Source organism: Ptychodera flava, chromosome 6 (genome assembly GCF_041260155.1).
Source record: "Ptychodera flava strain L36383 chromosome 6, AS_Pfla_20210202, whole genome shotgun sequence".
NCBI classification, from domain to species: Eukaryota; Metazoa; Hemichordata; class Enteropneusta; family Ptychoderidae; genus Ptychodera; species Ptychodera flava.
In genome coordinates, this window is record NC_091933.1 from 14740138 (window position 1) to 14754679 (window position 14542).

Here is a 14542-nt window from a genome sequence, read left to right on the forward strand (position 1 = left end):
CAAGTCAGTTTAATGCAACATAATGAAGTGTGGTAATGTTGGGACTGTCAACAATGCTTTCAGGCTGAATTTAAGAAAAACTCTGCTAATTTGCCTGACAGGGATATGGGATAGTCCTCAATAGCAAATCATGAAAATTGAAAACAAAATTGCCAGCATCAATGTGACCTTGTCTGTGATGAGATGGTGCTGATTTACTGCTGTCAAAGAAAATATAGATGGGAGATAAACAGGACATGTACAACCGGTAAGGATAAATTAATCACCACTTTTATTTCATCATCATAATTTCCCATCAATCATGTGTCTTAAGTACATTACGAAGCCTGCCAAATATACAAAATACAGACCTTTTATTGCAGTACTAGAGTATTCAGAATAAAATATGTACACGAACTTCATTTGAACTCATAATTTAGCCAGACTGAATAATTCAGTTGGATATTTAGAATTTACATCTTTCATTTATAGAACAAATATATATACCGTATGAAGACAAAAAAGTGATATAAATAGTTGAGACATAATAGTACATCCAAGAGGCAAGATTGGTGCAGTCAAAAAAACAGCAACCAACACATAAAAACCGGTTTAATACTGTATGGTTAACACAAAGACAACAAAGTCCTTTTGAAATGTGATCAGAAAAAACCAACTATAAGTACTTTATAGGTATTGCTGCAAACTGCCATAGTTTGCTGTATCGTCATTCTAATTCTCTATTTCTTCCTACGCTTCCCGGAAAGCACTTTATTCAAATTAACAAGTGCAAAGGTCCCACATGACTTAAAATCATATGAATAAACCATTCTTGCTATATGGTCTTGTGTGTCCCCAAATCAGAAAACAGTGGAGCTTGTATACATTTTACAAATTTAATACAAAATCTTGTACAGCTATTGATCAGCTGGTAAAAATATTTAACGTACTTTGACGTTTTAGAACTCAGAGGCAAACAATACCCAAAGTTGTATTCAAAGTTTGGTTCATGATGGATTTTTTTTTCCTGGCAAAGATTAGAAAACAAGTCAGGACACACTATGTAGTATAGAAATTCCACAGAGCAGCATGTATAAGACGTTCATGTGAAAGAGTTATCAAAATCCAGTAACAAGCAATAGATGTGACCGAGCTGAACTGGGTGCAACCCCATTTGAACAGTGTTCGATGAAAGTGATGAACAAGCTGTTGTCATACACCTGATTCATCTCCAGCGGTCTACCTTCTCTGCTTGTGGTAGTAATAACTCCACAGATAATTCTGGTGGCTTTGTGCAAAGATTGTGGCAAGACTGCACAAGATAGTGTTGGTGTGACAAGTATGCCAAAATATGGAAGATAAAAAGAGCTCTGAATTCATTTTATACATTAGAACTGTCAATTGTTGTCTGCCCAGTGTTCCACAGGTATGTCTCTAGGTGTGTCATCCTGTTTTGTCACCGTGTTTGCGTATAGCCTTCTCTCTGCTCCAACAGTACCGGTAGAAACAGCTCCAATCTGCGAAAAACGTAAGGATAAAGACATTTTATAAGGAGTTTTCTATCAATGCATAATCCCTTCTTTATTTCCAAACAGTATCTTAGTCACAACACTGATTCCACAATCCCCATTTCACAGGAAGCTGAAAGCCTGTGCTTACCTGACTCCATCTGTATTCTTCCTCTTGTCTTTGCTGCTGTTTCTTGCTCTCTATCCAATCATTGGCCTGCTTTGTCATAGCTCTCTCCAATTTCTGTTGCTATTGGTTGATGAAAAGAGTCAAATATCATACTGTAAAATATTATTCATTGAGAATTTTAGGTACAGGTAAGCAAATAATTTACTCCCAAAAAATTTTTTCCTGAAAGTATCATAACTCAAGGTTAAATAGACATGAATACAATATGGTATAAAAGATTCCCAGTTCAATCTGAAGAAGGTAACCATGCAAAATTTGATGCTTCATGCAATCTGTTGAGAGGCCAAACATAGAAAGATATAATTACCTCTAGTTTCTGTCTCCGTAATTGTTTTTGGAGCTTTTCTCTGTCTGCAAAACTTGTCGCAACTTGACTCTGAAACATAGAGCAGACAGTAGACGTCATTGGAAGTCATTGCTTTTCAGTCTTTGGGGATAATATACATCAATGTCAATTTGCTGAATAGAAATATTGATCTCGGATTTCAACTTGGATGTTACAGTGTGTATCATTACTGCTGACCTTGGGCTGTAATTTCATTTCCTCTCATCAATTCATCAATGGACATTAACAATGTCTGCAGCTGCACTACATCCTCGTCAAGCCCTCTTGTACATTGTCCTGTGAAATAGGTTTGACATTGGTGTTGTTCCTCCCCAAGGATAACAAGTATCTGCTCTTTTGCAAAATTTTCAGCAAAGGTCAACAAACAAAAAAAAAAATCAATTTTCTTGCTAAATTGATGAATAGTTTTCATATTTTACAAGAGCAGATAGAGTTGCTGACAGGTGGCTGTATGTGAAAACTGTTTAAGGATAGGTGAAATTTTCTTCACAATGGCTGAGAACTACAATTTGCCTGTTCAACTACTAGTGAATTTTGACACTTGTTTCACGCCCCGTAAAGTATCGGCTTTTCGCAAATTTTCAGCATTTGAGTTTTAGAACAGCCTGAAGTGTCGACACAAGAGCCATTCTTATTCACCTTTTTTGAAACAATGCTATGGTGTTTAATTAGCACTGCTTGAGTTGTAAAAACAAGAAGGCCACTGCAAAAGGCCAGCAAAGTTTTAAAACAACAAGCGTCTACCATTTACGATGTGAAGTCTGAAAATCTGGACAATGTAACCAACATGTCTGAGTATTATATCGCTGTCAACATTGGACAGACACCACTATCTGCTACAGAACTTACATTACCATAGCTGAATATTTGTGTTATTATACTTACTAGGCCTAAGCCCTAGAGACAAAAGTACACGACAGAAATATAATGTCAGAATATTCATAAATTGAAAGTCCAGACTATTCACAGCCTGCATCACATTAATTTGAGCAACATCCCATTGCAATGGTGACATATAAACCCATGGATTTCTCACCTTCAGTATTTGAAGACAACTTCCAGCTTCCTTGGCTCGTTTGAAGAGGTCATCATTCTCTTGCTTGAGTCGTTTTATTTCAGTCTTGAATTTATCATTTTCATCTGTCAGATTCTGTGGGTAATATACGGCATGTAATTGACATTGCAGTAAGATCAACTTGTCATTATGAATTTTCATCATGCTCACATAATGCGGATACAAGTTGGAGTTCTAAGTGATTATCAATATGTGACGGCAAAGAAAAATAAAAGTAACAGTCAACATCTTTGAATACAGCTACCGTTTATGCGTAGGAAATCCATATCTATTTACACAGGTAGACTGCTATTTGAATGCAGTCCATATGTGAAACATGAACGATTTACATCGCCAGAAGCTTGCTAATTTGCTACTTTGCCGTGTATAGTTGTTTTCATATCTGTTACTGAACTTTTCAACCCTTCTCTCTGTCTCTACCTGTCGGCTTGTCAGTTGGTTTCTTTCAATGTAGCTCTCTCTCTTTCTTTCACTCTCTGCACTCATATACACTAGGCTAAGACAGGTTTGAGGATTGCTCGTATGTGTGTAATACCAGCAATAGACAACTAGGAACCTGATACTGTATCTGTTCTTTTATTTATGAAAAATTATATATATATATATATATATATATATATATATATATATATATATATATATATATATATATATATATATATATATATATATATATATATATATATATATATATAAACAATAACACACACCTGATACTTGCGTTGTAAATCTGAATACAATGAAGCTGTTCTGTTTTTAGCTGATGATACCCTTTTTTCCGACTTTTCACCTTTTTGTCCTCCTCCACCTCCTCCTTCTTCTTTCTCATCTTTGTTGTCTTCCTGACCATCTCTGGAAGAGATTGGAAATTTTTAGGGGAAATTGTGAAATGGTAAAAACCACAAAAAGAGAAATCATACACCGTGTTGAGAATCTGAATGCAAGTGAGTTTACAATTTGGTATGCATTACTTTATTTGAAAAATTTTGAAAGCTTTAAATGTGTGCTCAGGTGGGGTTACAGCAAAAATGCACTACTTATTAGTTGTTGTTGTCCTGACTATTTACATGGTGTTAGTCTGTAGTTGTCATTTGGAAATTGGGTCCAAGTCATCGATTTGTTTCAAGATAATGCTGATAAAAAACCTGCCCCTTTAAAGTAACTTGTTTCTTAATTCTGACATTTACCAAACCAGTCTTTGCATAATCATAGGCCCTGCCACACTTTTTGAAAAAGTCACATCTCGAAAAAGATCAGTTTTCCTAAAATGATAGCGTCCATCTACGTATCTTCAGGTGTTTTTTTGTATCAATGATGATATTAAGGCCAAAAAAAAAAATTGTGCTGTTCCGATTACATGGTTTTCAAAAATAGGGTAGGTAGGTAGGGAAATTTTTTTTTTTTCAATTTTTTTTTATTTCTCAATGTGCATTTTGTACACGTTCAAACAAACTACCAGTGAACAATTTCCTAATGAAATGCACTCAAATTGAATACCAATTTATTAAAATAAAATATTCATCAGTAGAATTGAAGTGTGTGGTTTATTAGACTGCCACGGAAATTGATATGGCTGAATTACAATTCTTTGACAGGAAAGTGAACTGTTTATCCACAGGTAAGTCTGACTTGTAAGAACTGACACAACACAATATTTGCTGTCATCAATGCAGTCTTTCATCTAGGATACTATACCAGGGAGGATTGGTCCCCCTCTACTGGAATTTTTGAGGGGGATTTTAAAATTTTGGGGGGATTTAACTGAAACATTTAATGACATCTTATATGTAAGTTTTAATGTTGCAGTGATGTCACTTGTGATATACATACTTCAAGCCATAAATCACTTGCTTACACAATCCAAGCTGCTGGCTCCAAACACCATCCTCTATAAGATTTTTTCAAAAGTCAACAAATTTGGGTATCACTGTTGTGAATGTATAGGGCTTCCAAGAGTGGCGGACGACTCATTAATATTCATAAGCTTTAATATCCCTAAAAATTGTAGCATATTCCCTCATGCTTAAATATTCTGTATGTTTGTTTGCACATATTCTGTAAGTCTGCTTTCATAGGGCTTAATGTACATTCAAACATAAAAATTAACAACAGCCAGCCATTCCCACTGTACCTTCAAGGGATTTTTTCATTTTTCACTGAACTGTCTGCACTACACTAAGGAAGAAAATCTATTGTAGTTATAAAAGAATGTTTTGTAGCTTCTGAAAAAAATAATGTGCTTGTTTGTCACGTTTTTACTGTGCGTATATCATCCCTCACTACTGTAAGTTTGGATCAACATTGCCCTTTGCAAACCAATGAGTTGTATTTTTCTAGTGACCTAGCTGGTCTTGTAGTCTTGTGCGCAGACTCAGTAGAGCTAAAACGAACAACTTAGAGGGTCAGATCCCTTGTTTTGAATTGAATGCGGAGTCGAGTTTTTCTCGATGTCAGATTTGCTCCAGTTGCTTTTTTTCAGTCATTTTAGAATGGGGAAAATAACAAACAGAAAGGTTGGTTGTCACCAACAGTTAATTTTAGGGTTTATTTGCCCCGAAAAATGAGTCAGTGTCTGTTCACTGAATTCAAAAACCGGGCCCATTGACACCACAGCTTGATTCAATGCTTGTGCAGTCTGCACTGAACACGTTTCTGTGACAGTAAAGTCCAATTTTTCGTGTCAATTTTGCTATCAGAATTATTTTCAGAGTATTATGGACATTCATATGATGCACAAAAACTTCAGTTTGTCTCCTTTTCTCAATCCTTCAGAGATGATGTGACACAGAAACCGTATCGGGCTAGGGCAATGAACTTTTGTGAACGTAACTCTCAACTGGCTGATAGGCTTTCATATGCAAAATCAGCGTACGGAAATTTATGCGTGGTATTGTTTCAACAGCATTTTATTGAAGTAGTTCAAAAAGTATCAAAATCGAACTAAAATTAGTTTCATGCCTTTCACGGTTTTTCATATCATTATTTTAACTTCCGGGTTTACGAAGCTCTAAAAAGTCTAGGGTCGGGGGGATAAAATTGGGGTAGGTCGGGTAATCGGAACAGCACATATTTTTTTTTTGGCCTAAGCTACACTGTCTCAGTGTTGCAGCCAGAACGCACCCTTGTCACAATGTACTCCAAGACGGAACCCATTGTATCTCATTCTCGTCTGCTACCGGTCACCTCAGAGTTGACTGTATTGGATGTAGTTGATAGACTAACAGTAATATATTTTACTGATGATGACCTTTGTTTTGAGGCTTATATTTTCATACTTTTAGAGTTGTGATTAGAAGTAATTAAACACTGCACTTGATATTATAACTTGCTCATAATCACTGAGCTCTTATTGGCGGCAGATACCGTATACTGCTACAATTACTTGCCTGAAATTCAAGCAATGAGACGCGGTCTCGATAGCTTGAATTTTGTTTTGTGAAACCAATTTGTTAAAATAATACAAAATTTGATTGACAACTGATGCATGTTGTCCTCACAATGTGCAAAATGTCCCCAAAAATAGACAGTAGTGGGACACAGTGTCCCCAGGTTTAAAATTCTTGGCTGCAACACTGCCGTCTCTTCACACATGGCATCACTATGGGTTCATCTGATGTCTCAATCGATATGAACTGTATTTTTTGTTGTGTTCAGTGAATATTTCCTACCCCTGGATGTCTGTTCTGTCAGTTCTTGGTGTGTTCTTAGTCTGGCTCTTGCGTTTCTCTACTTCATACAGATCTTGATACCGCTGTCCCACTTCCTGACTTCGTTTCAACTCTTCTTCTATGTCAGACAGACGTTTTTCAGCTGAAAACACAGAGGTGAGAATTGTGAGTGTAAACGTTTGCTCTGTTTTGGGGAAAACATTATGGACTACTTTAATATCTAACTTCACGTCTCAAACCTTTATCTTATGAGCATTTTTAGGATTCATTTGATACAACTGACAAAGATATTACTCTTTCATCTGCCATAACAAGAACAATGCTGCTCTCTTTTTGGTTGTACATTTTTACAGACCAGGCAAATATGTATTGATGAAATATCAGAAACATGACAGAAATTACTGGAAACATCATAATTATCATGGACATATTGAAGCATATGCATTCAGACTAAATAAGTTGGCCTTTCCTGGAGATCATATCTCTGTCCACCAAATGTCATTATTATTATAATTATTATTATGATTACTATAATTATTATAATTACTATAATTATTATAATTATAATAATAATATATTATCATCATCATCAAAGGGCAAGTAACTCTATCTTTTTATGGTGTTTTCATTATTTTTATTTTGTATGTCAATTGCAAGTTCATGCTCAACTCCCAAAAGCATGTTGAAACATCCACTATTTAGCTTGTCAACAAAAGCGTCTACATGTGTAAAATGTACTGTTTTTGTTTACATTTGAATTCTAGTTCCGACCAGAATTCACTCGTCAACAATTACGATATAAATACTGTGTCTCTCAACATGGTTTGGGAGAACAAATTATGGAATTATGGTTGACACTAAAAACAAAAATAGTGAAAAAAAATCATCAAAAGTTAAGAGTTACTAGCTTTTAAATCTTTAAGATTGTGGAAAATAATATATAACAAAAAATAGACAAAACAAATTAAAATAGTTATTTATATTAATCATAAACTACATTAATTGAATGATTATATTACAGATCATTTATCAGTTCTTTGACATGTCAGACAGCGCCATCTATGGTGTAATATTATGAACTATTGATTACTTCTTCCACAAAACAGAACTCACCAAATAGTGTCAAAGATTGTGACATTTTAAATGTACAGATAACAGAAACATGATCATAGATGAAGTACATGTAATGCAACCAAGAGCAGGGTGGTATGTAAGCCATTGTCAAGGTTGGGTGAAATAACAGTTTATGCATGCCAAACAGGAGGAATAAACAAAGAAATAAAGAAACAGCAGAGTATGGATAATCCAAGGTTTGGCTAGCTCACCTTCTTTGGCTCTTTTATCAAATAGTTTCAACAATTTTTGTGTGTTTCCCCTCGAAGTGTTGACATCCGCTTGCAGTCTCTTGTTGGTCTGACCCAGCAACTTGAGAGCTTCGATTCTTTCGTAGAGTGCCAGCTCAGTTTTCATTTTGGAATTCTGCATTTCTACATTTCTGGACATCTGTTCTAGGAGTTGGTAGTTGAGTTCTTCCTCACCTGTAGTACCTTGCCTGAAAATGACAACGAAAAAGCAAATATTGAGTTGGTTTTATGGAAGAATGTATGGAGGAAAATATGAGAGTCAGAGACATGGAGACATCACTGTGAAGTCAACTACGCTCTATCAAAATTATCATTAAAGTAATATACAAGTTCCTTTAATATAATTGTATAACTCATGCCCTATTACAAAACAAGTCATCGTTGATGACACAGTCCCCACTTGTTAATGGGTGCTTTGATTACAGGTCCTCAGAGAGGATAGAGTCCTCTTCATTAGGTCTGTGATAAAAATACTTTTGAATAAATTCGCTTGATACATGTCTGAGTTGTAGTTCAGGACATGAAAAAATCGTAATAAAATGGCCACATGGTGGCCATAATGGATCGAATCACAAAACAAATCAATGTGCATATGTATGACATACGGTAGGTCAATGTCCTTGTACCAACTTTGATTAAAATTGTTGAAATATGCCTGAGTTATGGCTTTGTACATGAAACAATCATAACAAAATGGCCGCACAGCAGCCATATTGGATCGTATCACAAACAAATTAACATGCATATGTATGACATTGGTCAATCTCCTTGTACCAACTTTGAATAAATTTGCTTGATACATGTCTGAGTTATGGTTCTGGACATGAAAAAACGTAATAAAAAGGCCACACGGCGGCCATATTGGATCGTATCACAAAACAAGTCAATGTGCATGTGTATGACATAGGTTGATGTCCTTGTACCAACTTTGAATAAAATTGGTTGAGATATGCCTGAGTTATGGCTCTGTACATGAAAAATCGTAACAAAATGGCCGCACGGCGGCCATATTGGATCGTATCACAAAAAAAATTGATGTGCATAGCTATGACATTGGTCAATGTCCTTGTACCAACTTTGAATAAAATCTGTAGAAACATGCCTGAGTTATGGCTCTGTACATGAAAAATCGTAATAAAATGGCCGCCTGGCGGCCATATTGGATCGTATCACAAAACAAATTCATGTGCATATGTATGACATAGGTCAATGTCCTTGTACCAAGTTTGAATATAATCGGTTGAGATATGCCTGAGTTATGGCTCTGTACATGAAAAAATCGTAACAAAATGGCCGCACGGCGGCCATATTGGATCGTATCACAAAAAGAATTGACGTGCATATCTATGACATTGGTCAATGTCCTTGTACCAACTTTGAATAAAATCAGTTGAAACATGCCTGAATTATGGCTCTGTACATGAAAAAATCGTAATAAAATGGCCGCCTGGCAGCATATTGGATCGTATCACAAAACAAATCGATGTGCATCTGTATGACATATGAAGTAATCCTTGTACCAAGTTTGAATGAAATCGCTTTGGGCATCTCTGAGATATCTGCGTGAACGGACGGACGCACGCACGGACAGACGCACGCATGCACGCACACACGCACGGACACGACCAAACCTATAAGTCCCCCGGACGGTGTCCGTGGGGACTAAAAAGGCAGTTGAAGTTGTATGGAGTTATATTTGTGAGTATGTTTCGCTTTTAAGGCCAATATGATTGTTTCAGAATGTAATTGTTACAGATCTTGCATGTTTACTGTATCGGGCACACTGTGTCTAGACATAGACCTGTGTACAATCTACCAACATCCTTGTCATCACTATCAATGGAGATGTTGCTGAGAGAGAAGTTTCACCGTTCCTGCACTTACCATGATTGGGCTTCATTTTCTTGTTTATTCCCTGTCAAAGATGCACTTTTACTCTGAAGAGCTTCTTGAAGCTGATGGAGAAAGCATCAGAATTTATTATGCTTTGCATATTCAAACTGTCACCTAACAATACTTTATATCATTAATTAGCATACTGACTGCTAGATATATTTATGATAGAATTTGAAATCACTTATATAGAGAAAAACTATAAGTATATGGTCAAGGGAAATGACAATTTATGACAACATTTTTTTAATTTTCTAAATGGATATTGCAATATTGCAATCAACTGCGAATCAGATCTTACCTCCAAGTTATTGTCTTTTGTTGCTATATGATGTTGTTTGAGTCTCTCTAGGAGTTCTGCAGAACTTAATTCATTACTCTTTTCTTCAAGGTTTTCTAGCTCCTTGAGTAATGCAGCATTCTTCTCAGACACCTTTTCCAAGTTCTCCAGTACATCCTAAGGGATGGAACATCATTGTACATGTCTTTAAGTAAGGGATGGAATATCATTGTACATGTCTTCAGGGTTTTAAAGACAACCATCATTGCATAGATGGTGTGCATGAAGAAAAATGGGCCAAAACTTGGTCACGCAAACAACACAGTTCACTTTAGGGGGATCCCATAGCTTCTTGAAGCAACTGGCCCCCCTAGGGTCAAGTTGATTTGTAAAATTGTTCCGTGCGACCATAGTCTCCTTCAGCCCTGCCATATAAATTAAACTAACAACTTTACACAATATTTTCAGATAATAGTATGAGTGAGTACCATGCCAATGGAAGAAAAGGAACTCAAAAAGCATGACCTAGGCTGGCAGGACTGTGACGCAAAAAAAAATTGTCATAATACAATTCAGGCAAACTCAACAGCAATTTCAAGAAATCTGACCAAGTTACTTGTTGCTTAAACATTGCGCTGATGCTAAAGTAATGTCCCACTAAACACTACCTTACCATGGACCTGATTGATGAAGGAACAGCAGAATCTTGCCTATCAGATTCACAGGAGATACATATGTGCATGCAATAAAAAATCATTCCCACTTTTATTTGAAAATTTTGAGTGACCTTTATGCATATTTTAAGCTCTTTGTATATCAACATTTCAATTAAAATTCATAACAAAGATGACAGGAAATCACATTGATCACATGTTTCACTGTTCTCAGCCCATCAAACTTTATTTGGCGGACAGTTTGCTATTGTTTTATCGGTATTTACGTCACACGGCAGTTACGGTCCTTGCATTCACACGGCAGTTACGGTCCTTGCATTCCTCAAAGTGTCCGTGAGAGGAGAATGGATTTAACGGCCGTCATTCCTCCCTACCAGTGAAAGCATAATTACATTTCCTACCATTGTTTAACAGTAATGAACTTTAACTGCCTTAGCAAAGCCCATTATGTCTCCTTCATGAGCGATGCTTTTTGTGGCCTCTGTAGGCTGTAACCTCAACTAGCCTTCTGTTACCAAGCATATAAGCCGAAACTTGAACTACTATTTTCTGAAGAAAGTATGATGTTTACATATTTAAAGGGCCAATTGACAGCAGATCTTGAAAACCATCATCAGCTACATTTTGCACATCATCCCAGTAACACTCAGTAAATTACTACCAATAACCGTAGCTTCTATATTATGTTAGGCTGTTGTCCAGTCGAAAATTAAATTTAATTGGCCTACATCTATTGTCAAAGAAGCCATTTATCTCAGTTTTTCAAACCAAAAACTGAACTGTGACTTTGGTAAATACATTGTACTCCTTGCCAAAATACTACATGTATTACTGGTTAATCTTTTTCAATTATGCAGTTATGCTAATGAAAGGTAACCATACAAAGCTAGAAGCCAATGTAAAGAGCAGATTATATTATTGAGTAGGATGGTTCATTGCCAGTAGATTTTTTTATACCAGTATCAGTAATCATGCTACAAGCTCACAGGTCAAAGCTTATGATTTGTCTTTCAAGTAAATATACTTCATTGCAGAATTAATCAAAAACTTGGAAAAAACCTCGAAAGTATATCAAAATACGGTTGCTTAAAAGATTAAACGTCTTAGATCATATAAAATTGCTATACATATATGACTGATATACAGAAAGGTAGCTTTGCTATCTACTCTGGAATATTACGGGGCTAGACTCATTTCTAGAAGGAAAAAAATATTCACAGACACTCAGCCTTTCTGCCTGGACTAAAAGATAAATCTGTTTGTTTCAGTACCTAGACCTCAAGCAAAACTGATATCAAAATCAATGCTATGGGTACATATGGTACATTTAGTGATTTTTAAAGCACATTTCGTAGTACCTTCACTGATGTGTCAGTAACTAATGGCTGCCATATGAGAAAACAAATTGACAAAAGTTTTCTCTTCTTACTCAAAATGTCACATGTTGACTTATAGCTATCCTTTCTTCTCTAGTTGGGATGAGAGATGTCAGCTCATGATGACTGTTGCCAGACTTAAAATGTATATATATATATGTATATATATATATATATATATATATATATATTTTTGAACTCAGTCACTGTGTTTATAATCACGAGCTCATTTTCAACATTACCTAAAAAAGTATTTTGGTAAAGGGGATTCAAAGGGGTTTTCATTGAACACTTGTGATTTAATTTATGTCCTAGGAGTTTCATGAGTTCACCTACGCACAAGCCTAGTGTTCATCCATCATGAGGATGCTAAAAACAAGGGTCAAAAATGACAAATTAAAATGGACCTAGTGGTATGCTGGGTTTTAGTTGCTAAAGTGGGTATGTACAGTCCCTAAAACTGGGGGTTGGGAGTGTTCAGATACTACTTGCTACATAGGGCTAGGCAGTAGCAGTGGCAGATTTATGGCTATACTGACAGCAGGATGGGGCTACTTGGTGTTAACATGCAGGTATGAAGGAGTCCATGAGCTTCCCTGTTGTCATAATTGAAAGCATAGGGCTAGTAATAATAAAGACTTGTAGTTCCATGGATGTACAATTTTTGTACATCCATGCATCATTGTATGGCATTTCTAATGAAAAATTTTCGTTAGAAATGCATTGGTAGTGCTTATGTGATTAAATACATCTACAAACGAAAAACGGATCAAAGTACACTTGAAATCTCATTGGACACCTTGCTGTATTACATGCGGTCGGCACGAGCTGTAGCAACAAGTGTGTGCTGCATACTGCTGCAGTGAGCTGGGGAGAGCTGATCGTTGGTAAGCCCAGGTGCTCACTCCATCAATGCATGTTGCCCATGCTTCCGCAAAGGAACATATCTTCAGTCAGCAAATAAAACAATAGAACGCGACAGCTAGAACTTTTGAAAGGAATGTGTTTAACTTGATCGCTACCTTCGATGAATACACAGGGAGAAACGCTCACCACCATCGGGGTCCAGACACTTCGCACCAAAACCAGTTCGCCCCACACAACTTCGTCCCAAAACCATTTCGTACCAAAACCACCTCGTCCCAAGTACTACTTCGCCCAACCCCACTTCGCCCCAAGTACCACATCGTACTAAAACCACTTCGCCCAAAGTATAGTACCGTCAACTCGTCCTGAAACAACGATGTTACGACGTATCATAAGGTTGTTTTTACCTACAACTTGGAAGCATTAATGTGTTAGGACATTTTGGCTACCACGAACCATTTATTGTTGCATGAAACCATAAACGATAGAATAAGAAAAAAGAAACACGCAAATGCTACAACTCAGGTGCCTTGCGCGGAATTGCACGATGTCAATTTCGCGAAATGTGTACACTTTCAAGATTTCAGTCCCAGGATGACAGAAAGGTGGTTATTTTCAGCTTTACCAGTTAGCGATAAGTTTCAGGCAAAGTGGTTTGGGGACATGACTTTTGGGGCGAAGTGGTTTTGGTACGAGGTTGTTTTGGTGCGAAGTGGTATTGGTGCGAAATGGTATGGGACGAGATGGTATGGTGCGAAGTGGTTTTGGTGCGAAGTGTCTATAGGAACCCACCATCAACTGCAACTGTGCTTCACCTTCAGTGTCACTGTCATGTCATAAGACGAAGCAGTGCGCAATTATTTTTTGTGCAGTGGATTCGGTGTCAGCAATGCCTTGTAAACACTACATACAACATATTCCATTCTTCTGTTTGAAGACTGTTGAGAACTGAACAGAACTACTTACAGTTACGTCTACATTCGATGCAGTCTTGCCGAGTGATTCACCCGCAACGGTGTCGTTGTCGGTCGCCATCTTCTTGTGCCTGGTTTCCTGTATACACAGGTAACCATGACGTCACAGCATCGAGGATTTGACCCCTTAGGTCGGTAGAGATAAGCATTAGTCAGCTTTCGGACTGTTCCGAGTGTTCATACTCATAGACAGAAATTTCATCGATGAATTAATATTTTAACAACTATTATTACTTTGATGTCCATTTTCACTATGTATACTATGTAATAGTCTGAAGAAAGAAATCAAAATACACAGTTTACAAAGTTTTGAAAATATGAAAAATACCTGTTCTCCAGACCTGTAGG

The 14542-nt window shown here is 36.7% G+C and overlaps 1 protein-coding gene across 2 annotated transcripts; it reads right to left on the minus strand.

Moving 5' to 3' along the window:
- Positions 1-248: 248 nt before the first annotated feature.
- LOC139134933 (myosin-2 heavy chain-like) lies at positions 249-14319 on the minus strand. 2 transcript variants are annotated; one of them, XM_070702034.1, is made up of 10 exons: positions 14187-14319; positions 10325-10480; positions 10015-10085; positions 8092-8318; positions 6767-6908; positions 3809-3950; positions 3060-3173; positions 1985-2053; positions 1639-1737; positions 249-1496 (listed from the first exon to the last, which is right to left on the minus strand). In XM_070702034.1, the coding sequence occupies exons 1-10, from the start codon at positions 14253-14255 to the stop codon at positions 1377-1379; spliced, it is 1209 nt and encodes a 402-aa protein (XP_070558135.1). In that variant the 5' UTR covers positions 14256-14319; the 3' UTR covers positions 249-1376. The 2 variants fall into 2 exon arrangements, with proteins under 2 accessions (XP_070558135.1, XP_070558134.1); XM_070702033.1 differs by lacking the exon at positions 14187-14319 and adding an exon at positions 10977-11062.
- Positions 14320-14542: the final 223 nt, after the last annotated feature.

Excerpts from the sequence above, each read along its gene's own strand:
- LOC139134933 (XM_070702033.1), bottom strand. The coding sequence starts at position 11,060 with ATGATTTTTTATTGCATGCACATATGTATCTCCTGTGAATCTGATAGG. Across the intron at positions 10,086-10,324 it reads CAAAAGACAATAACTTGGAG|CTTCAAGAAGCTCTTCAGAG; the intron begins GTAAGATCTGAT and ends TTTCTCCATCAG. Across the intron at positions 1,497-1,638 it reads AAGAATACAGATGGAGTCAG|ATTGGAGCTGTTTCTACCGG; the intron begins GTAAGCACAGGC and ends CGTTTTTCGCAG.